Source organism: Trachurus japonicus, chromosome 13 (assembly GCF_045865225.1).
Source record: "Trachurus japonicus isolate A0001 chromosome 13, Traja_1.0".
NCBI classification, from domain to species: Eukaryota; Metazoa; Chordata; class Actinopteri; order Carangiformes; family Carangidae; genus Trachurus; species Trachurus japonicus.
Genome location: NC_140919.1, coordinates 25,548,977 through 25,571,607, shown reverse-complemented (window position 1 = coordinate 25,571,607; position 22,631 = coordinate 25,548,977). Strand labels below are relative to the sequence as shown.

General features: G+C 41.2%; 1 protein-coding gene across 1 annotated transcript in view; it reads right to left on the bottom strand.

The window, feature by feature from the left end:
* vps53 (VPS53 subunit of GARP complex) overlaps positions 1 to 15,453 on the bottom strand; it is a 28,541-nt gene extending 13,088 nt beyond the window's left edge. The window contains exons 1-11 of the mRNA XM_085795547.1: positions 15,322 to 15,453; positions 14,779 to 14,859; positions 12,950 to 12,999; positions 12,793 to 12,859; positions 7,914 to 8,000; positions 5,696 to 5,811; positions 4,980 to 5,099; positions 1,397 to 1,475; positions 1,095 to 1,238; positions 829 to 971; positions 197 to 338 (exon numbers count right to left, since the gene is read on the bottom strand). Coding sequence (XP_085651673.1) covers positions 197 to 338; positions 829 to 971; positions 1,095 to 1,238; positions 1,397 to 1,475; positions 4,980 to 5,099; positions 5,696 to 5,811; positions 7,914 to 8,000; positions 12,793 to 12,859; positions 12,950 to 12,999; positions 14,779 to 14,859; positions 15,322 to 15,408 — 1,116 coding nt within the window. The 5' untranslated portion in view covers positions 15,409 to 15,453. The remainder of the gene's footprint in view (positions 1 to 196; positions 339 to 828; positions 972 to 1,094; positions 1,239 to 1,396; positions 1,476 to 4,979; positions 5,100 to 5,695; positions 5,812 to 7,913; positions 8,001 to 12,792; positions 12,860 to 12,949; positions 13,000 to 14,778; positions 14,860 to 15,321) is intronic.
* Positions 15,454 to 22,631: the final 7,178 nt, after the last annotated feature.

Here is a 22,631-nt window from a genome sequence, read left to right as displayed (position 1 = left end):
AATTTTACAGGAACTACAACAAAACATAACCGAAAGTATTTCAGTAAGTCATAAGGTCTCAGTGCAGAATAGTGGGTTTGATTATATTGCAGTTCTGTGTCTGCACCTTCAGTTTATATACTATTAAAAAATCCTAAATTCTTATCTTAGTCGTGTTATTACGGATGTATTGTGTATCTGTGTGTATTTTTCTCACTCCAGGCACGTCGGTCAAGGTGCATCCTGTGAAACGCTTGGCCAGTAAACCCTCGAAGTTTGTCGTCCTCTGAATGGCGAACAGAAGCAGTTTCACCTCAATTTCCTTCGCCCGTGTCCGCATCACTTTGGCTAATTCCACCCTTAGGAAAAATTGACACAGATTGAGTGTGTGCTTCCATTCATCTCTACAATTTAACATTCCAACATGTTTCAAATAAACATCTTACATCTGTCCCTTTTCAGCAAAATATGTCACGGCAGGCTTTTTTATAATGACAGTGTGTTTTTTTGCAAAATGTTTTCATTAGTTTGATTTATAGTTGGAGCCTGGAACATTATATAATGGCAACTACTTTCTTCTCCTGTGTAGCTGAGGGCAAAAAATGGGCAAAAGAGAATCACGGCCACTAGGTCACTGCTCATGTAGGCCACCTACGTCACAGAATCATCAGTCAGTCCCACACAACCAATTTCTCAGTTCTGCCTGTTTTATTTACTTTCCCTTTTACCCTTTCTCTTGGACAGAGAGCAGGGTATGTGATATTCATTGAAAATACTATTTATCAGAGCTCATAGCCTAACCAAATACCTGTTTGTTTTTTTTACCTGTCTGTTGTACATGTTTTTTACCTGGTGATGTGGCAAAACTCCACAGCAATACGTTCTGTCATGCACCATTCCTCAGGAAACATGCGTCCGTATTTCTCCTCGTAGTCGACCAGTTGGCGCTTGATCCAGGCATAGCGTCGATCGATCTTGTCCAGCCATGCGACCTTGGGCAACAGGGTGAGGTAGTTTCCATAAATGTATAGATAGCACCTTTGAAATGAGGTAATTATGTGTTTCTTGTAAGTAGATATGACCTCCTAAATTGTGGAATTCAGCTTCTTACTCACATCTTGGTTTTCCTGGAAGAGCACCAGGTACTCGGAGAGGTGCTGCCTGATGAACTTCTTGATGATCTCCTGTTTGATGCGTGGGTCCAGCACATTGGCCACCAGACAGGCATCTCTGAGCACATTACTGGGACCACCAGGTCTCTGGGTTGATTGCGATATAAAAGTTTAACCGTGATTGTTTGTACAGGAGGAACGTGAAAATGTTTAAACCGAGGAAAATGGAAGGAATTTGTCTCGAAAAGAAAAAGAAAGAAAGCGAAACAAACATGAAAATCCTGACTCTTCTGCAAGATATTTACCTTGGAGCCCTGAGAGGGGAAGGCTTCTTCAAAGTCGGCCAGGATCTGAGTCCCCAACTCACTCTGTGCTGCTTTTACTCTGAAAAAGGACAAAAAAGAATGACACTGAAATTTACACTGTTTCCTCCATCAGCCAAACATCATACCTGAATAATTAAATTTTCATGTGAAAGCCTCCAAGATGCACCAGACTTTGACTTTTTTGGAATTTCTTTCTTGGCTCACTAGTCAAAGTAACTTTTCATAGCTTCCAGCCACAGTTAAAAGACATCTGTTTTAATTATTGTTGAAGAGTTATGGAGAAAAGAAACACTATGCATCCCTCATTATCACTAAATCTCAAGCTGTCAGCTTGCTATGTACAATTCACTTGCTGACAAAACAACAGCAGTGATGTTTTTCAAACTGTCACAGTTCCCTCCAGAGCTTTCACACTCACCACTGTAGAAGCTTTTAAAAACTCAACAATTGTTTTTCATACAGTAACTTCATTTAAAAAACGATCCCAGTCAAGTGTCTGGCAGAGCTGTCACTGCCTGTTCCAGCCTATTCCGCACATTTGGTTGATATTTTTGTAAACCTAATATTAGTGCACAGGTTTGCAGGTGTCTTTATGTGCATGCAGTCATGTCTGTGAAGGTGAATACACTGGCTGCTGGTCAGTAAAGCAACCTCAAAGAGACACGATGGAGAAGCTTTTGAAAAATGAAGGTGTACACGCAGTCCTTGAAAAGTGCTTCTTCACCCGAAGGCACCTGAAATGGGTTAACCGAAGACGGCGCCCAAAGACCTGACAGTCATCCAGAATAAACAGGAGAGGGTGGAGAGATGTACAGTAATCACTGACGGATGCTAACTGAAGTGGTAGCTTTCATTTCAAGCACTCACCGCTGACTAAATACCTTCCACCTATTTCTCTCAGGGTACTACTTGGTATGAGACTGCTGCCTACTGCAGCTACTGTTTTTTACACTTTGATAAACTAATGTCAGGATCCATCTAGTGTCTACAGCTGTTACACCTGGCACAGACCAAACTGTCAGCAGCAGGTCCAACTGCAGTCAGTGTGCAGGTGCATTTTGTCTATTCATGTACAAGTATATACAGTGTCCAGTCAGTCTGAATCTCTCTGTGTGACAGAGTAGTGCAGTTGTGACGGTGAGTAAATTATGCAGGTAGAAAACAACTTCACATCAGATTAATTTAATATTTAATAGTTGTGTTATATTCAAAAATGATTGAGATATGTATTTTTTTGAAGTTCAAAGGGGAGCATGTACATCCAAAAACAATTGACAGGTGCTGGGCAAAAATATACTATGAGAAAAGTAGGGAAGCTCCAAATGGACTTTTATTTTAAAAATCAACGACGTTTCAATACAAAGGTCTTCATCAGGTCATACAGTCTATGGTCTGAAGTCTTTTTTTTTAACCAAGCCCCTTCTCTCTTATTTTGTAATTGTTGTACTGATGTGAACTCTGTCTTTAAGTTTGAATTCAGAATTTAATAGAAATGCTCTTGTTATTGTTAACCACACAAAAAGACTGACTGTACAGACTACAATTCAAAACAAAAAGTAAATGTTCTGCCTTACTGCTCCAAACACTTGTGTCACTTTACCCCCCCTGGTTTGTAATTTTGCAACCCCCCCCCAATCCTTTGCATCTATCCTATTGTTGCCTATGTTTGTCTGATCTATTTCTCCACTGTGCATCTGTTTCTTGTCTGACTCGGCTATCTCTAGCGCTGTGCTGACTCATGCGGCAAGTCCCTCACAGAGAAAGTAGTGATTTTATTTTTCTGTTAACTGTTTATGTCCAGCTGTCTGCCCTGCCTTCATATCTTTCCCTTCCCAGTGTCTCTCCCATCATCTGTTTCTCCAGCAGAGTCACTTCTTCCACGCAGCTGTTATTTGGTATGAACACTGTCTGCTGCCACACCTTAGTCAAAACAGAACAGAGGGTCATCCGTACTTTTTTTTTTTTTTGGGGGGGGGGGGGGCAAACATCACTTTGAACCTGAACATCAAATTGGTCCTTTGTTTCCCAAAGTGATTCTGATATTCTTGGAAAACATTACTAAAAATGGAAATTTAATAAGCCAGAGCTGTGGGGGAAAAAAACAAAATGCAATGCCCTTTATTCTCTGTCTGTCTGTCTCTCTCTGTATGTGTTTTTTGTGTTTAAAGGGGTTCCATGCAAGTGTGATCGCATTTTCGCTGTTATGGTCGCTTTTTTTTTTTCTCTATGGAACTCCCCCTACAGTTTCAGAGTGCACATTTTCACTATGTAAAAACTCACAGCTAACCCTGCCCCCCCGGCCATGTGCATTTGTTTTCAACGAAGGTGGGTAACGTTAAAGGGACAACGAGGAGTTTTGGAAAAGCGAAGCGTTTTCACACTACATTTATGAGCCTCCGCGCGCACCGTACATTTCTTTGACCGGCGCAAGACGGACTCATGTTTTCATTCATCAAGAATTAAAGTCAGAGTCACATACCGTCGTAGTTCCGACCATAAACGGCGATTCGGCTGAGTTATTCTCATGACTCGCCACAGAACCGAAAGTAAGGAAACGCTGGTCGGCTCGACCAGCATTTCCGCCACCACTAATAATAACAAAATAACGATAGAGACAAACGATATATTTATCGAAAACAGGCCCATTAACAAGTGTGGGTAGCAGAGATTCATCCACATTAATGTGAGACTTTTTTTATAACCGAATAGAAACTCCTCGTTGTCCCTTTAAAAGGAGATTACAGATTACGGGGGTGTTTGTGTTGTAGTGCCGTAAAACAGTCCATGTTTCTCACGTGGGACACTGGGTTGGAGGCGCTGATCTTGTAAGGTTGGTTTTTAAGCCAAGACATGCTAGGTGGAAGCCAGAGAGCCTCCATTCTCCCTTTAACAAGTCATTTAACCATAACAATTACTCTAAAGCTGTTTAATTAAGGTCAAAATCCTGCATAGTTCCCCTTTAAATGAAGACCACATCCAGACATTGGTTCTCTCCGGATAAAACAAACGCTCCTAAATATACTATCAATTGAAACAGTATAATTAACATGCATAAACAACAATCTTAAGTGCATTGTGTGATGAATGCATCTTGCACACACACACACACATAGTAGTAGCACAAACATGGAGATACAAGCACCCTCCTGTGGAAAAGTATGCCTCTAATCTCCGATTATGGAAGAAATGCTGGCATCACAGGACCCTATTCAGTGTGTTTCCTTCCTGTGTGTTCCTGTATGTGTGGGATTGTGTGTGTGTATGTGTGTGAATATCTGCATAAACAGGATGTAATACGCAAAATACCTCCAGCCAAATACTGCAACCACTTTTCAACAGTTCAGCTGACAAGCTGTGGAATAATTCAGCTGTAAGGAGAGCTGGCTCCAAGCTGGCAGTTGGAATTGAGCTTTTTTCTTTCTTTCTTTTTTTTTTTTTTACGGCTACACAGCTCAGCGAGTAACACGAGTGAGCTTGAGCAAGACACAAGGCAAATATACAACAAAAGTTCCTTCAACACAGCTGATACACAAGAGGAAAGTACAGTGTGTGATTTAGTTACCTCTCAGAAAGCTGTCTAATCTGGGGAATGCCCATGTACTTGTGGAAATGTTCAAGCACATTGACGACTCCCTGCAGCAGGTTGGCCACCTCACCATATTGCCTCTTCCTGGTCATGGCTCTGAAATGCAACACAGATGTGTGAATTATTTATATTCTCATATCTGAATAAATCCATCTTTATTAGTCTACTCTACATGACTGCAACTGTTAACTGGTTAAGCAAGCCACCCCTGCAAATATATATCATAATCAGTCTAGCAACAATCCGACTCTGTCTCACTTATACACGAAAATCAATTCTAAACACACACTACACTTAAAAAAAACACTGGAGCAGTGATACGGAAAAATATGGATCTTAGAGATTAAGATGATTAAGACTTGTGTGAACTGCACAGGTTTTGTTTCCATCTATCTGTGTAGGACTTCCCTCTTGTCTTGTAATCCAGTACACAGTAGCAGCTTTTACCCCCAGGGTAGAGATTTTGTCAACATTACTTAAAACAGATTAGACTGTTTAGGTTACATAAAGTGTGATACAAAATCTGTCTTTTAATGGAATCAGCTAATATATTATCCTAAAATTGTGGGTGCATCTCATACATCTCACAACTACAGTGTCTCTACACAACTTAAAATACTTTATTTTGGTTAAATTAGACTCAGGGTTAAACTGTGGGAGTTTTTTTTTGTATAAAATGTGATTGTACCCACTCTAAAGAGTCCACACCCCCTGCCAGCATATGCAGGTGGTTGAGGGTGGTGATGGATGTGGTTAGGTGGCGCTTGGCATGGTCCAACTGCTTTATGTCCCTTGTAATCTCCTTAACCTGTGCAGGAAGAATAACAAGTGAGACAAGCTTTTGCACATAGAGACAAAGACAAAGAAACTAGGGTGGAATTAAGGAGGAGGTAAAAGTACAGCGATGGATGAGAAAGAAGCACAAACAGGTGAACAAATGAAAGCGCTGTTGACTGGATGGAGCGATGGGATAAAGAGAAATAGAGCAGGATGAACAACACCCCCGCTGGTTTGAGAAATAACTGCTCCTCAATGCCTCCTGAGGGAGACTCTGCTCGCCAATCTCCCCCTCATCCTTTCCCCACTCACCCAGACCACTGGCCTTCCTCTGACACACAAACAAACTCACAGCACTGACTGTCGCAGACACACACATGGAAGGTGCATTAACTCGCAGTCGCATTTAAAGGGATACGCCAACTTTTTTTTTTTCGTGTCTTGCATCACTCCAGAGGCCATGACAAGCAGATAGACACCATCCTTTCGACTGTGCGTGCAGTAACAAGGGAGATACGGCGCACCGCTAATTAGCTTAGCTCAAACGCTGTAAGTGCATAGGTAATGTTAGCCTGCCTCCACCTAAAGTCATCAGAGAAACTCTTCAGCAACTCTAAACGGAAACCGGCGGGCCGAACTTCGTCTCAGAGCTGACAAAACTCCGGTAAGGCATCTTGAGCGGTCAAATGCTGGTAAAGGCGGTTTATTTTGGTTCAAGCTAGCTACATCGAGGGTAGGTTAGCTTCCTATTTCAAAGGAAAAGCACAAATTCTATCGTCATGGTTTTCTGTATTTGTAAGGGCAACGGGTGTTTTATTTTGTGAAAGTAACCGGAAGTGAGTTGGTCACAACGGCTAGCTTGAGTGAATTCGTCCAAACAAAATTGTAAACAGCTGGTATTTAGACAAATTAACGACACACTGCTGATCTAAACGGCTACTTTCTCGCCTAAAAATGTTTGAAATGTCGATAAAGTGATATATTTACAGAGTTTAGAGCTAAAATGAAATCAGCTTCTGACTGCTGATTTCGGCCCGGGTAGGAGGCAGGCTAACACTACCTATGCACTTCCAGCGTTTGAGCTAAGCTAATTAGCGGTGCGCCAGCTTTGCCCGTATCTCCCTTGTTACTGCACGCACAGTCGAAAGGATGGTGTCTATCTGCTGGTCATGGACTCGGGAGTGAGGCAAGACACGAAAAAAAAAAATGTTGGCGTATCCCTCTAAAGGAGTCTCCTTAAAGGGATAGTTCACCCTAGAATGATATTTCGCTCATTATCTACTCACCCTCATGTTGACTAAGGGCTGGAAGAAGTTTCAGATTCCTCCGTGGCTTCTCTGAGTTACAGGGGGTCTCGGCATAGCAGTGCATGTCCATATAACGGTTGCAAAGGGACACCGGAGCTCTTCGTAAAAAAACACACACAAAAAAACATCCAAATACCTCCATGATGCTCGTATGTAATGTCCGTCTTGTGCTGAAGCCCCAAATTGCGTAATTGTCCCGAAAAAAATTAAATAAGTCTATATTTTAAGCTTGTTTGTAGCGGAAGCTTCTCGAAGCTCCTCTTCCTGGTCCGTCCAAATCTCGCGTGATTCGCAGTAACCGCACTGACGCATGCTGACGCCGGCGCAAATCACGCGAGATTTGGACGGACCAGGAAGAGGAGCTTCGAGAAGCTTCCGCTACAAACAAGCTTAAAATATAGACTTATTTAATTTTTTTCGGGACAATTACGCAATTTGGGGCTTCAGCACAAGACGGACATTACATACGAGCATCATGGAGGTATTTGGATGTTTTTTTGTGTGTGTTTTTTTACGAAGAGCTCCAGTGTCCCTTTGCAACCGTTATATGGACATGCACTGCTATGCCGAGACCCCCTGTAACTCAGAGAAGCCACGGAGGAATCTGAAACTTCTTCCAGCCCTTAGTCAACATGAGGGTGAGTAGATAATGAGCGAAATATCATTCTAGGGTGAACTATCCCTTTAATGTCCTCTATTGTGACACACAAGAGGATATAGGTTGTATCTCCCCTGTGTTAGGGTCGTGTCCCTGATTATCTTCAACAAGCCACCTTTGTGTGCTGTGTGTGTGTGTGTGTGTGTGTGTGTGTGTGTGTACACATACCATTTGTTCAGACTTCTCTGCCTTGTCCTTGATGTCTTTGATTTTGCCAAAGAGTTGTTGGATGGCTATCTGGGCTTCCTCCAGTGCCTGCACAAAACAAACAGACAAATAAGAAGCAGACAAAAACGACACATTTTAACAACTGTGCAAGAATCCCTAACAGCGTGTGTGTATGTGTGTTTGTTTAGAGTGGGCAACACCACAAATCAGTGTTCTGAGCAGGCTTGAAAATCTGGGTCCCTGAGGTCAAAGCCGAGCTCAGCACATCCTTAATAATGTCAGAATAACACTTGAAGCAGAAACAGCAGCAGGAAGGGAAAATGGAAAACCAAACAGAGCTGCTGGAGCAAATCCTTGAGAGGAACATAGAGATGCAGCCTTACTCTCCTGGTTTACACTGATATACTGATAGAGGAACGATATCATGGCACTGATTGACTCAACAATCACAAGAGCAACGGTGAGTCTAGCTGCATTGATAAATACAATTTAAAAAATCCCTCTGCTGTTTGGTATTCACATGAGGCACAATACAGGTGTGTATCGCTTCAGAATTGCCTGTACCCGCATTCACAGGGCTGACGGACTCTTTGTGTACTATTGCTCGACAACAAACAAGTCAGCCTAACAATAGGTCATTAACTTGATTCCTGGTGTCTATCAAAAATGACACAACAGCGATTAAAGTCTGGATTTAGTTTTGTTTTCATGGGTAGAGGAAAATGAAAACCCAGTCGGCAGCTGATGGTACAACTGATTACGTCTTAATTTGCTTTTGATTAAAATGTATCACCACATATTTTTAAAAAAACAACTGCAATTTACTTCCTTAAAAATAAGCTTCCTGTTGTGAGAAGCGGAGTGGAAAGAATATCCATGAGTCACTTGTGGTGTGGGTCAAATTTCCAAGAGATATTTTGTTTATCCGGTCTCACCACTGGATTTGGTCCATGTGAAAAATTACCCCACCGTTCCCAACCCCAGAATGGGGGATGGGGGTAATGTCAAACAGACTAATTGGATGTCTAATTGACAAGCTATCTAGATATCTGACATTGATAGGTCTTAAGTTGACATACAGGTCATGAGGCTAAGCACTGCATAAAGGCTATCACTAAAAAGACTAAAGAGATCATTAGCAGTTTAACAGTCTATAAAGCTAGACTGGATTAGATAACATTAGACAGATACAATTGTAAGATAGTTGGAGTGCTATTCTAATATTTCCCTATCATCTGACATGGCAGCTGTTCTTTGATGGTCCTAAACAGAGATTTTGCTCTGATATCTGATGCCAGAGTAATTGGCTTCACTTGGCCCAATGCTGTGGCGGCTCTGCAGACACAACTTAGACCCTCTACTGACACACACAGACACACACACTCAGACACATGCACACAAGGAATGCTAACAGCCGGCACCAGCTGTGCAAGGAATTTACCACTTTTACAAGCACCTCTGAGAAACAAGTGGACAGCGAGTGAACACACACACCAAAATGTGCACGTGCGTACAAACACACATGCACGTACAGATACAGATACAACTTCCGGCGACGATTAACTTTCCTTGCTGAGTGGTGTCAAAGAGCAGTGGTGGGTGACATCGTCATGGAGACAAGGTCAAAGTCATGATGGCCCCATGTGACCAGGTCATAAAGTCTCAACAAAACCATTTGGGGCGTTTAAACCTGAATCCTTGTCAAGACTGTCTGCCGTGGAGGGAAAGTGAGAGGAGGTTAAGTACTGACAATATCTTGAGTATGATGAGTGGCAAACTGACTCCGCCTTGATTTCATCCTTCTTTCTTTTGATGCCTCATAAAACCCTTTGGTTTTTCGGTGATAAATGAATTGGAAAAATGATAGCAGGTTACTCTTTGATCTGAGCGTGGAGGAAGGGAGTGCCACTGAATCTTTAAAGAGGTTCCCTGGAGGACATCTTGAGCAAACAAAGTGCATTCAGAAGAGGCCAGAACCTCCAAGGCTGCAATTGTTGCTCCTCCAGACTCAGCTGAGTCAATCTGGCTCGCTTCCTAGCACTCATTTCCTGTATTTAGCCTTGAGAAAAGCAGAGGGAGACCACTGCCCAGCAGGCGCCTCCATGCCCAAGATGTTATCTGCTCTCACACAAACACACACACACACAATAAGCAGCACATGTTCCATGGCACACATTAAGTGGTATTATAGAGGTTAAAAAAGAAGTGAGGAGCTTCTCTCCAAAGCTTGAACAGGATCGGGATGCATTTCACTCCTGATGGGCATCAGTTTAGCTCTCTAGCAGAGGGTTTATTAAAAGGCACTTCTGAGTTTAGGGCCAAAGACAATAAATCAGATCAACCAAACTATAACAGCTGGAACACGGCCTGAGCACAACACTTTGGTGTCAATATTTTTAGTGGGTCAATTTAGAGAGAGAAGAATAGCTCAGGAAATGCTCATTGCTTTGTATAGAATTTCTCCTCCGTTTTATAATAGCTGAGCCTGACAAAAGCTCAAATCTGAAGCACCACTTCAAATGCATTCTGCTATAAATAGCAACATGAAACTATGCTGCTGAAAAACAATAGAACATTTTTTTTTTTTTTTTAGCACAGTTGGTGTTTTCAGATGGTGAAATAAGCACATCTAATGAGCTATAATGAAAAAGTCACGAAACATAATTCAGGCAGAAAGTGAATAACGCTAAACTGTACATTAGCAGGCAGAACAAAAGGAAGTGACACAAGCCGTAGCTCTGAGAGACTGAAAGCATGGAAACTAAAACGAGCTGCAAAAGTGATGTTAAATATTTACATTAAAGTCAACTCTATAAGAAGACCACCTGACACTGTATTCTCTAATGTAGCCCTTCTGATACCACAGTGAAGCCCACACGTACCAGAAAAAGTCACACACAGAGGAAAGAAGTTGATGCCAAATTCTGCAAGCAGATTATTATGTTGTGACTCTGGGAGTGTGTACACATGTGCGTGCATAAACCGTTGTGCACAGCAGCTATCTCTGGCAAATGCCAGAACGGCAATCAACTAGCATGAATTGATAACAAATGTTTGGTCTTGTTAATGACCCTCTCTGACTCAGACCTCCACACGTGGGCTCCAACAGTCCAACAGTCCAACCTCCAGAAAGGGCTTCCACCTCCTTCAATTGCGTTGCTAGAAAAGATGCATGAATGCAAAATAACCTTTTCATTTGCACTATGAAACTGAGTTCAGCTAACTGGGGAGCAGGTGTGCATAAAGTAGCCACATCGCCATGACAACAGGCAGGCGAGAACATCACACAATGGCAGCTGTGTGTGGCAGGAAACTTTAAGCACACACTGACACAGATATTTTGTGTTTGTGTGCATGTGCGTCTGTGCGTGTGCACAATTGGTGAGGAGATCCCCACAATCTGCCCCCGCATCTTCAGCACTTCAGGAAAGGTCTGAAGGATTAGTACGGCCTGTCATAATTTCGGGTTAATGACAGTGTTCATGTCATTATAATCGAGTCTGTCTCTCTGCCCCTGGACACCACGTATTACAGTCAATCATTGTGTCAACGGTTTGGCCTGTGTGGCTGTGTGTGCATGCATCTGTGTGAGTGTGATGCAACAACAGTTTTGGTGCTTATGTGTATTCAGTGTCTGGAACCACCCCCCGGAAAAACTACATGGACTCATGGCAAATAATTAATCTACTAAAATACTCATGTTATCTATTCACCACATCTTCATGAAAACGTGTTCCTTCACAGCCATCAACACACTAATTATCAGCTAATTATCAGCTAATTATCAGCTCTATTAGTCGACAGGGTCTGACCACTATGACAGCCACATTTCCACACTCCTGCTGCATTTTACTGACTTGACTCCCTACAGGAGAAATAACCACAAGGAAACTCGTTCCCCAGATTTCCTCCTATCTTGCTGTCTCCATCCGTCTCTATAAATGTTACCATCTTGGGTTTCAACCTGGGGATTTCATTGAGCTCTGTGAGTGAGTCCAGTCGAGAGGACAAACAACTAAACTGCTGATCCTATTGGTTTTTATTCTATTCGCCGTCTTTATGTTTCAGTCGCCATCTTGAAATGAACACCTCTCGGTCTTTTCCGTCCGCAGAAAGGATTTTCCCTCTGGAAATGTTGGACGGGCTCAGTGGGGCTGGAAAAACAAACTAAAATTATTGTCTGTGACTGTCTAATGTTATTGGTCTGGATGGGATTTAGAGCGTTTCCGCTACCAAACGGTAGCTAACAGGGAAAGACAGGGCCACCAGGCCAGACACCCTGACGACAACGCACACCTAATCATGTCAGCTGGTCAGAACATACGCGGCTCCCCCATCAGGTGTCACGTTCCTTTTAAGCCACAGCTCCTTGACAGAGCGAGGGGCCTGGATTAAATCAGCAGGGGTTGTTCTTTTCCCTCATGTACCCACAAGAAAAAGGCAAAGACTCAAATGCCTGGGTTTTAAAAGAAATCCAAGTATTTACATACGGGAATCTATTTCCCAGACATGTTTTCCGTAAAGAGGGGCAGTTTGAGCAGCGGGAATGGATCTGAGTCATCTTGTCCTTTTCCATGGAAGCAATGTGGAGAAAGGAAAGAGCAGGAGAGGGGGAGGATCATGTTTGTCTGGGTTGGGAGTAACTAATGGCACAATTCTGACTTCAGGAAAAAGATGTTTTGAACGCTACATATGATTAAACAAGCGTGGTGGTGAGCATGTACAATATGTCACTGTGGTTGTTTGTTTCCACATGCTGTGTTTCTGCACCGATGTGTGAGGAGCGCTGCTGTACAACAGGACAAATTCTAGTTTTTCTAGAACTGTTTCATGTCAAACCACTGCATCAAGTTCCTTCATCGCCGGTAGCTCAACTCACCTGCCTGCCATCCTGGCCCACATTCGTCTGGCCCCTCACCACCGTCCTGATGTTGTCATCCAGTCGCCTGTGAAACATGACAAAATGCTGCAGTCACATCGAGGGTAGTCGACAAACAGCAACATCATGTATCGTTACATAATTTGCATCTACTCACCGAATCTTGAGGCGAATCTTGTTTACCACATCATCGATGTTAGCTAAAGACTGAGGGACAAGCCAGGAAAACATTCAGAAACATTTAATTTAACAACCTGAAAAAACACACATTCACTGACTCTTTTCTATGAATAACACCTCTGATTATATGACCTAAGTGCACATGCTTCCTAGAGTTTTGATGCATTTGTGTCCAAATAAATATGACTTCAGATGACACCGATCAGTTCTATCTACTGTTTTATCCTTAACACATACTATACCTCATATGCAGGACAAGCTAAACCTCTCACCTATCTAGTTATTACCTTTAATACCAAAGTAGGTGAAAGTACCATGACAACTACTCAGAGCCACTGGTATAGAACCATACACAATAGGGTTACAGTGACCCCTCATGGAGATGGAGTTCACATACATGTATTATATGTGGCCATGGTAAATAATCTTAAAAAAAAAAAAATTAAGTCTAACAGTCATTTGAGATTCACACTACACATCCACATTGTATAGAGATTGTTCAGACCCCTTCAGTTTTTTGTACATCCTGTTATTTTGTTGCTTTATGCTAACAATACATTATAATGTTCTTCCTTCATTAATCTTCACTTAATACTTCATAATGTGGAAAAAAGAAGTTCTGAATTTTAGTTCAAATTTATGAAAATGGAGAAACTAATATCACATTCCCATAAATATTCAGACCCTTTATCCAGTTCTTTGTTAAAGCACTTTGGCAGTGATAACAGCTTTAAGTCTTCTCGGGTGTGATGCAACAATCTTTGCCTATGGACGGGGATTTTCTGCCATTATTCTCTGCAGATCCTCTCCCTCTTGAGTGGAGAGTTGGAGACTGTTGGTGAGCAGATATTTTCAAGTCCCTCCAGAGATGTAGGATTCAGAGCTTTGGCTGGGCACAGGTTTGTCCTTAAGCCACTCCCGTGTTGTCTTTGCTGCATGCATAGGGGGTCATTGTTCTGTCCTATTGTCCTACTGGAAGGTAAACCTTTGGCCCAGTCCCAGATGTCTGAGCACTTTGGATCATGTTTTCATTAAGCATCCCTGTACTTTACTCTGCTCAGCTTTTCCCTAACCCTGACCAGTCTGACTGTCTGTGCCACTGAAGAACACCTCCAAAGCTTGATGCTGCCACCACCATGTTTCACCGTTGTTGAATAATGTGCAGGTGGGGAGCGGTTAGGTACTTTGTTTTCTCCAGAACAGATGCTTAGAACTAAGACATTTAATCAGATAATATTGTTTCTAAAGCACTGAATTCTTCAGGTACTTATTTTGCACACACCAGCACCTTTACTGCAAAGTCTGTGAGTGCTATGTTGTACTGAAACAATGTAGGCTACAGTTGGACATTCAAAAGTTTAGAGAAGGTCACATCAGTCACTAGCTTGTACAGCATAGCATACACATCTACACATATTATCCACAGAGGTAGGTTACAGCTGTAATCTCTTTTGGGCCAGTTGAGTAAAACCGAATCAATTTATTTTGTTTTATTTATTTCACAGATACATTTCCCATTTATGTTATGATTTTGGCATTTCACAGCAGGAAAACCTCAACTGTAAATACAAGAATATTTGACCACTGTATTTCATTTAGCTGTTTCACTGTCCTTAAAAGTCTTATTCTTCATGTTTGTACACGGTTTGAACCCCTGAAAATACTGTAGCACCTACTCTTTTTCTAATGTGCCAACTGCAGCCTACAGAAGATCCATCTTAAATGTGACCCACAGGTAATTCACAACAAACCAAAACGTGTCTGTATGTATGTATGTATGTGTGTGTGTGTGTGACTTGACTGCACCTGCTCGGTGGGGAACAGTGTGTTGATGTACTCCACAGCGTTGAAGTCTGCTCTGTCCAGCGGGTCTTGGCTGGGGAAGACCTAGCGCACAGAAGACATTTTAATCAGTCACGACTGTCTCACTGAATATCTCGCGACATATCACACTGACCTGAAACGTCATTCATAGATTTGCTAGAGGAACCGAATCCAACGATACGTGACAACTTGAATTTATCTACATATTGGTAAATGGGTAAACGGTGGGGTGACAGGTGCTGCGTTATTATCCTAAAGCCAATGATAGGTTGGTAAACACTGCTCCTAGCTAACGTAAAGCCAAAATGTTATCTTTTTGACAAACTGTTCTGTTAGCTTAACGTCATTTATTTGCTCGGAAACTGAATGTTTTATAACGCTAGCTGGCTGTCCCAGTAAAACAGCAGTGTCACATCTCCGGAGCCAGCAGCAGGACGGGTTAGCCTGCTAACAGTTGCCTCTATGTTGCCGATACCGGCGGCGACGTTTGTAAGAGCTACGACAGTAACGAGTTCAGACAGCTACCTGTTCAATGGCTAGTTGCACCTCTGGGGTCAGGTGCAAAATAGCCTCCAAATCCTCAGCAAATTCAAATTCTTCCTCCTCCATCATTGTCAAAACAACACCGGAGACGTCTCCGGCATACTACTTCCTGGTGGGGAGGCTTCTGGGATAGCTGATGCGATCGGTGAAATGGTGCGTTCACGGCTGTCGGAAATCAGAAACACTACGGGTTATAGCTGGGTTTATTGTAAAAATGTGACAATTAGACAGGAATCAAGGGTGATGATGAATATTATCACTTATAATTATCTACAATATTGCATCATATAGCAATATGCTCAAATCAATACATATGTAGGATTTACACTTTCTTCTACTTCTGCTACAAATGTGTGTGAACCAGCAACAGTAGGCTATCTTGCTATTGCTACACTTCCACCAAATAATGTATTAGATGCAAAGACATTAGAATAAATGCATCAATAACTCATAATAGCTTCTTCATAGTTTTCTTGTTTGCAATATCATGGGAAAACTAACGTGTCTTGCTTTTCTGTTGTTTAATTGTGATCTCCAACATGCATAGCTATAACAGCTATGAATCACAAGCAGCATGCAGATAGGACATCAGAATGCCTTATCTCTTCATCTGGCTGTACAAGTGGCTCTGTGTCGGCCGGTTTAAACACACCTTCATAATATTGCAGGAAAGATTAACAATAGCTACAGAGAGATAATGTTCACTTTAAAACATGTTCTTTTCACTTTTTATTCCACCATCCCATAAAATGAGCCAAGTGCTTAAAATCCCTATATTATCCCTATATTTTGATTAAATTGTAGACACAATCTTTATATCCTCTTCCCATAGAATAGGCTACTGTCTGCCTTCCAAAGTTTTTAAATCTACTTATAGCTGTTGCTATGATACACTGTAGTCTTTTCTGACCTGTAGCATTATTCCACCAAATATTTGCTTTTTTTTCTCCTTTTCTTTATTAGGATCCCCATTAGCACCTGCAACAGCATCGGCTATTCTTCCTGGGGTGCTAACTCCCTCTCGTAGTGACAATTTTAATTTAAATTGTCTCCACCACTGTGTAAAGAAACTAGCCAACTTCAAAAGCAACAAATTACTGCCCCCTGCTGGTTCCAACTTCTGAGCATTACACAGTGCTATTTTATTCAAAGGAGAGGTGTATCGACCCATAAGATGATATAGGTATTGTATAACATTTAAAGGACAAGACAGAGTATGAGAACACGCATGATGAGACAGATGACAAGAAAAATGTGAAGAAGAGAAGCAGTGAAGTGGTAAAAAAGCAGATGTGATGGAAATGTTACAGGGGTTGGAGGCAAACTATCAAAGATCAAGGGTAGGTTGAGGAGAGAAAAGAGAACAAGAAAGAGAGGAGAAGACAGTAATGGCAGGTTTATCTAGCCTATAGAGATGAAAAAGTTGAGTCTGAATTAGAAATGAGATGAACAGGTGCATAAGCCCTTTCATATATATATATATATATATATATATATATATATATATATATATATATATATATATATATATATATATATATGGGATTTAATATTTAGAATGACTTATTTTTATTAATGGAAGAAAACATTGGGTGAGCTTCAAAATGATTTAATTTATAACTGCATTTATAACTTCAGACCAATGTTGAAAAGGCTGTTGTTAAAAAAAGTTAGACTTCATTAGCAGAAAAAAAAGTCATCTGACCTTTTCAAAGCAGAGTACTGAAATGCAAAAGAGGAGAGATGACAGACAAGCACTGAGGGAAAGAAGGCAGAAAGAGCTAGAGACATGTCTACAGTATACTGTGATAGTGTGAGCCGGAGCTGCTGTTAAACATCAATCTTTCACACAGAGGAAACACATGATGCTGCACAATTCACAAAGGCTCACAACTTAATACATGTGTGCATGCGTGTGAATGCATGTATGGGCATACATGTTGTGATAATTAAGATTTCAAAGCAGGATGTACTTTCAGTTCCTGGTTTGTTTAAGATGATAGTGAATCTGATCTGGCCTGGTAATTGCTTAAGAAGTAAATGGCTGCTTAAATCAGCAGCAGAAAAAAAGGATTCCTCAAAGTACTAATGCAACAATGTGAAACTACTCCTACATGGATTTATATCAGAGAAAGAGTTTGATATTCTGGGCTTAATCACTTTCCTGCTGAAGGTTTGGTGGGAAAATCAAGGTAGCTACACTCGGTATCAAGGTAGAGCCAACAGCCAGTTAGCTTTGCTTAGTATAAAGACAGGAGGTGTAATTCATGCACAAAAACAACTCAGTTAGGTTTAGGGAAATATTATGATTATTCATTGTTTTTGTTACAACAGGAGACGTTGAAAAGTTTGTGGATCGTTACTAGATTTAAAAAAAAAAAAAAAAAAAGACTGTCGGTTGTAAACAGGAAACAAACACTGATCCCCTGTGCCTTTGTTGTGTGGACCCATCCATCCACTCTGACCTCCTCCTAAAGCATACTTTATTGCTCTGCTGCACAACATCACCTGACTTTCTCCTCCGGTCATATCAATGTAGTGGAGTATAATGTCTCTCTCTGAAAAAAAGCAGAAAGTTAAAATACTTGGCTAAATGTCCTTAGTTAATTTCCACAACTGGTATAAACACATTCTGAGTCATGATGGAAAAAGCTGGCTAGACAGAATTAGTAGATAACCACAGCCGTGATAGCACTTAATTAGCTGGACAGCTTCTGATAGCATGTGGAAAGCCATTTGCTGCTAATGCCTAAGCTGACTATATGCTGAACTTTTGTCACTAATAGCTTTTTTTCTTTCTCTTTGTGACCGGACAGTGTTCAGAAAGCAAGTGACTTTAGGTCAAGCAAAGGCAAGTGCTTCAACAAAGTGAAGCACACCTGAATCTTTGAACAGGAAAATAAAGGTAGATTAGATTAGTGCATGTCAGGATGAAGTCACCACAAGGTCTTGGACTTAAGTGTGCCAGTGGACATGGCGTCTTTCAGGGTCGTGAACAGGTTGAGATGAAGAGCACTTAGAAGAATGTTTGTCCACAGGAGAAAAGACTTCATATGAACCTTCATGACAAGGTTAAGCCACAAATCTTCAGTTTTTAATCTTTCAACCACTCTAAAAGAAACACAGGACATCCACAGAGCTCCTTTGGAGATACCAAAATATCTAGTGTCCACTGAGCATACTGTATACAAAACCTTGGCAGGACATTGACCCGAGGAAAGCCTCCAACATGACAGGTGTTGACGGATACTTTTCTCCCGCAATCAGCTTCTCTGGGTATAATTTTCAACCAGAGAAGCACTGCAGATTAACAAAGTGGACGCAGCACTTGGAGCTTGGATTGTTGTCCCACTGGGATTTAACTACACCTGGGAAGAAAGAAGGGAATCGTCCAAGATGTAAACAGAAGCAAAACTCCCTCCAACATCCAATCCAAAATGTTCTACATGAAAGGATTTCCCTCCCAAAAAAGTGTTGCATCTGTGAAACATCAATGCCCTTTTGTTGAATTTTGAAAAATATACTAAAAATCATGCAGATTAGTGTACACATGCATTGACTGTCTACATAATCTGTGCCCTGGGCCAAAAATGAGCGCTAAAATGGGTTCCTAAAATGAAATTTTGCATTAAAGCAGAAGTAAGTGATATATTTGTGTTAATATAAGTCTTAAATAGTTATATCTTCCGACAGCAATCACTTACATAGAGTGTTTGGACTGAAACACGGGTCTGTCAGTCAATCTGCTCTGCTCTGAGTCGAGGAGAAAACATTTATCGTATCCTACAGTTTTTATCCAATGAGGAGAGAGAACGGCATGCAAGGCTGTGTGTGCAGCCAAGGAACGCCGTGAATGTGGCGACGTAGGGACGAAGACTGTTATGGTGCGTCGTACCAGTTCGATCTGGTACGAGTTCACGGGTCAGAAGTTACGAGTGGCCGTTATAGTGACTTTCACAGGTAAAACAGGTCGGAAAAACACGAGTGGGTTGCCTGGAACGCTACAAAGTCGTAAGTTGTGACTTGAAGCTGTAATTTACGATTTCAAAAGCCTGCCTGGAACGCAGCATTAGCGAAAACGACCGGACCACTTACTTCTGCTTTAATCAAGTATATCATCCTATACAAAGGTTGGATGAACATATACAACAAAGTGACCCCTCCCTCTTGTGGATTCAGACCTTTAGAATATTTCATGGGTTAATCTTCCAAGTTTGCAGACTACAGAATTAAAAGCAGAGTGGTGCTTGAAAGTTAGCTGAGACGCTTCCAGCTCTCGCGGTCCAAGGATCTTGTCTGGCCCTGTCCAGATGATCAAACTGCATAAATTACCACCCATAAGAGAGAAGATGTGACAAACTGCATGAAACAAACAACCCACAACCAATAGGTGAGGAGCTTCTGCAGAGAAGAACTCACGAGGCATAGATCCAAGGCTGGCAGAAGCCGATGCTTTCCTCTCCAGCCAGTCTTCAAGTAGCAGCCAGACAGCTTTTTGATCAAGCTTGAAAAGTGACCAAGTGAACATGCAGATCTCGCCTTGTGAGCCCTGTCTTCTCCCAACTCCAATACCACTCTAGAAATGTTTGGTATTTTATTGTAAATGAGGTGTGGTGTGCCCAAGCTATCATTAGCCTAAAGAAACTGTGGCAAAGGTTTTGGGAAAATGAAATTGGCATTCAGACTTTATCACATTTGTTATGAGCATTAAGTCATGAACATTCAATATTAAGGCAGTGCTGGTAGGCATCCTGCTGTAGTATGATTACACTAAGCCAAATGTCATCTTGAAATAGAACATTCAGCCATTAGTTCTTTGTGCTACATTACTTACATGCTCTGTATGGCACCAAGAATAATAGGACAATCTGGGTTTAACACCTACATCCTACTCCTTCCTTCCCTATCAGTTAAAATCAACATGCAGATTTAAAGGAAGGTTAAATTTAATACAAAGCTTTAGAGAGCACTGCCATCATTTTATTTTGCAGAGATTATCTGTCATGGTGGCTTTACGGCTTGATTTGTCTTTAAGCTGATGAAAAAAAGGGGAATCAGAATGATGGTTAATTTTAACTCTTAAATGAATTCAGCCACAGGGATTTCAGTGGTGCAATTGTCACAGTGGCAGGTAAATTCAAAATGATTGCTTTCATTTATTTACAGATGAAAGAAGGGCAGAAGAATTACTCCCTCTGTGATTCAAATTATAATCACTCATGTAAATTGTAGGACATGAGGATGCCATTGCTGGTGCTCAGAATTACAGGTGCTTAACGCAATTTTCTTTTATTAACCTTAACTTGCATTTGAATCCAACTGTTTGAATCGTAGTTTTTCACATAGTCATTTCTGTGGGAGGTTTAGCACCCTCTTAGCACCAAGCAACAACAGCTGCAGTGAGGGAGCCTTGCCAAGGAGAAGGAGAAGGTGAGGATGCTAGGATTGGGTGCTACAGCATGTTGGTTCATATATTTATGAACCAACCAACCAACAATGTTACTTGTTAATAATACAGCCATATGTTAGAGATGTGCTATTATTATTATTATTATTATTATTATTATTATTATTATTATTATTATTATTATTATTATTATTAACAAGTAACATTTTTTTATGCAATGTGCATGTGCATGTGCATGTGCATGTGCATGTGCATGTGCATGTGCATGTGCATGTGCATGTGCATGAACTGGTTGAAGAACAATTATTATCTGCATTTAGCATTAAGTAGAAGAAACTTGGCATTTACTGTATATGCGTTTGTATGGCATGTGTGCTACATGAATTTCAAAATGTCTGTCTCCAGTGGGGGTAAAAAAAAAAAAAAAGTACTGCAACTCAAGATGTGCAAATAGACAAACATGCTGTAAATCCAGAAAACATCTTCCAAGTTAAAAAACTACAAGATCATTTTGCAGTTGCAGAACCACTACAACATTCACAGACCCAAATGAACACCTTCCTCTTCTGGGTCTGTGTGCACTAATGCTATGTGTGTGTGTGAACCCATATACTGTATGCATGTGTTGTTATGCACATGAGCATGTCTTCAAAAACATGCTTTGTATACATATGTTACATGTGACTGTGCTTAGTCGTGTGTCTGTGTGGTTGTATGTGTGTGTGTCTAGTGACAGATGGTCCGTTTAATAACCTTGCAAGCATGGTTGCCTGTGGGGTTGGCATGCCCAAGATGTAGGGAATGACCTTGTTTTTATGACCACACACAGAGCAACCTGTTACAACTGGGAGTGTGTGTCTGTGTGTGTGAGTGTGTACACTAACCCACACTTGGATACATGGGTTAACATGCAACATGTCCTTGAAAGAGTGGTTAACACATAGCTAATTAGAAAATGTATGTATTTTGGGAAATGTACTATTTGCTTGCTCGCTGAGCACTGATATACTGTCCATCCCTGCCACAGCCAACAGCTGGTTATTAGCATTAATATGAGGAATACACAGGAAATATAGTTTGACCATTGTGACTACTCAGACACACCCGGATTAATCAGTTTGTCCAATAAGACAGGAAATAAAAGAGCAGCCTTAAGTTCAGGAAGTAGTGGAGCTGTGCATAGAGCCCACCAAAGGTTAGTCACCTGCCATAGAGACATACGAGTGATAAATCTGTTTGTAAGAAACCAAATCAACAAACTTTCCACAGTCCTTAACTATACCTTTGACGATGTATGATGTGTATCACACAAACAGATGCAAAACAACTAGTGTGAACTCCTCTCATATCTGTGTCTTTCATATATTAAACAACGAAGGCAACAAACAAACAGAACTAATAACTACATTGAAATGTACCTGAGGTATAATGTTCTGGGATCAAGTTGACACTTGTGAATTTGTTGCTTTGTCACCTGTCAGTGAAACAGGGCGCAACCTGGTATGACACACAGTTGAGGAGGGGGAACAAAATCAGTTTCCTGTAATAAATCATAGTGAAGAATGAGACAGAGCATCCGAATTACAGCGGAAGAGATCAATCACATCTCACGTTCAGGATAGACAATCATCCAGCTCTGCAAACATATGAAAAAAAAAATTCTGTTTCATTAAAATAAATCCTTACAGGATTCTCCCCCATCTGTCTGTGTTTGCAGATTCACACTTCTCTGTATTTTATTTATACTCCCAAATATTTGTCTGTTCTACCTTAGTAATTGACCTCTTTCTGTGTGGTGTGTGACTGTGCTATGACGAACCAGAGAGCAACCGTGTGTGGGACTGTTCCTGTGCACGCATCCAGGTGTGGGTGCAAATGACCGTGA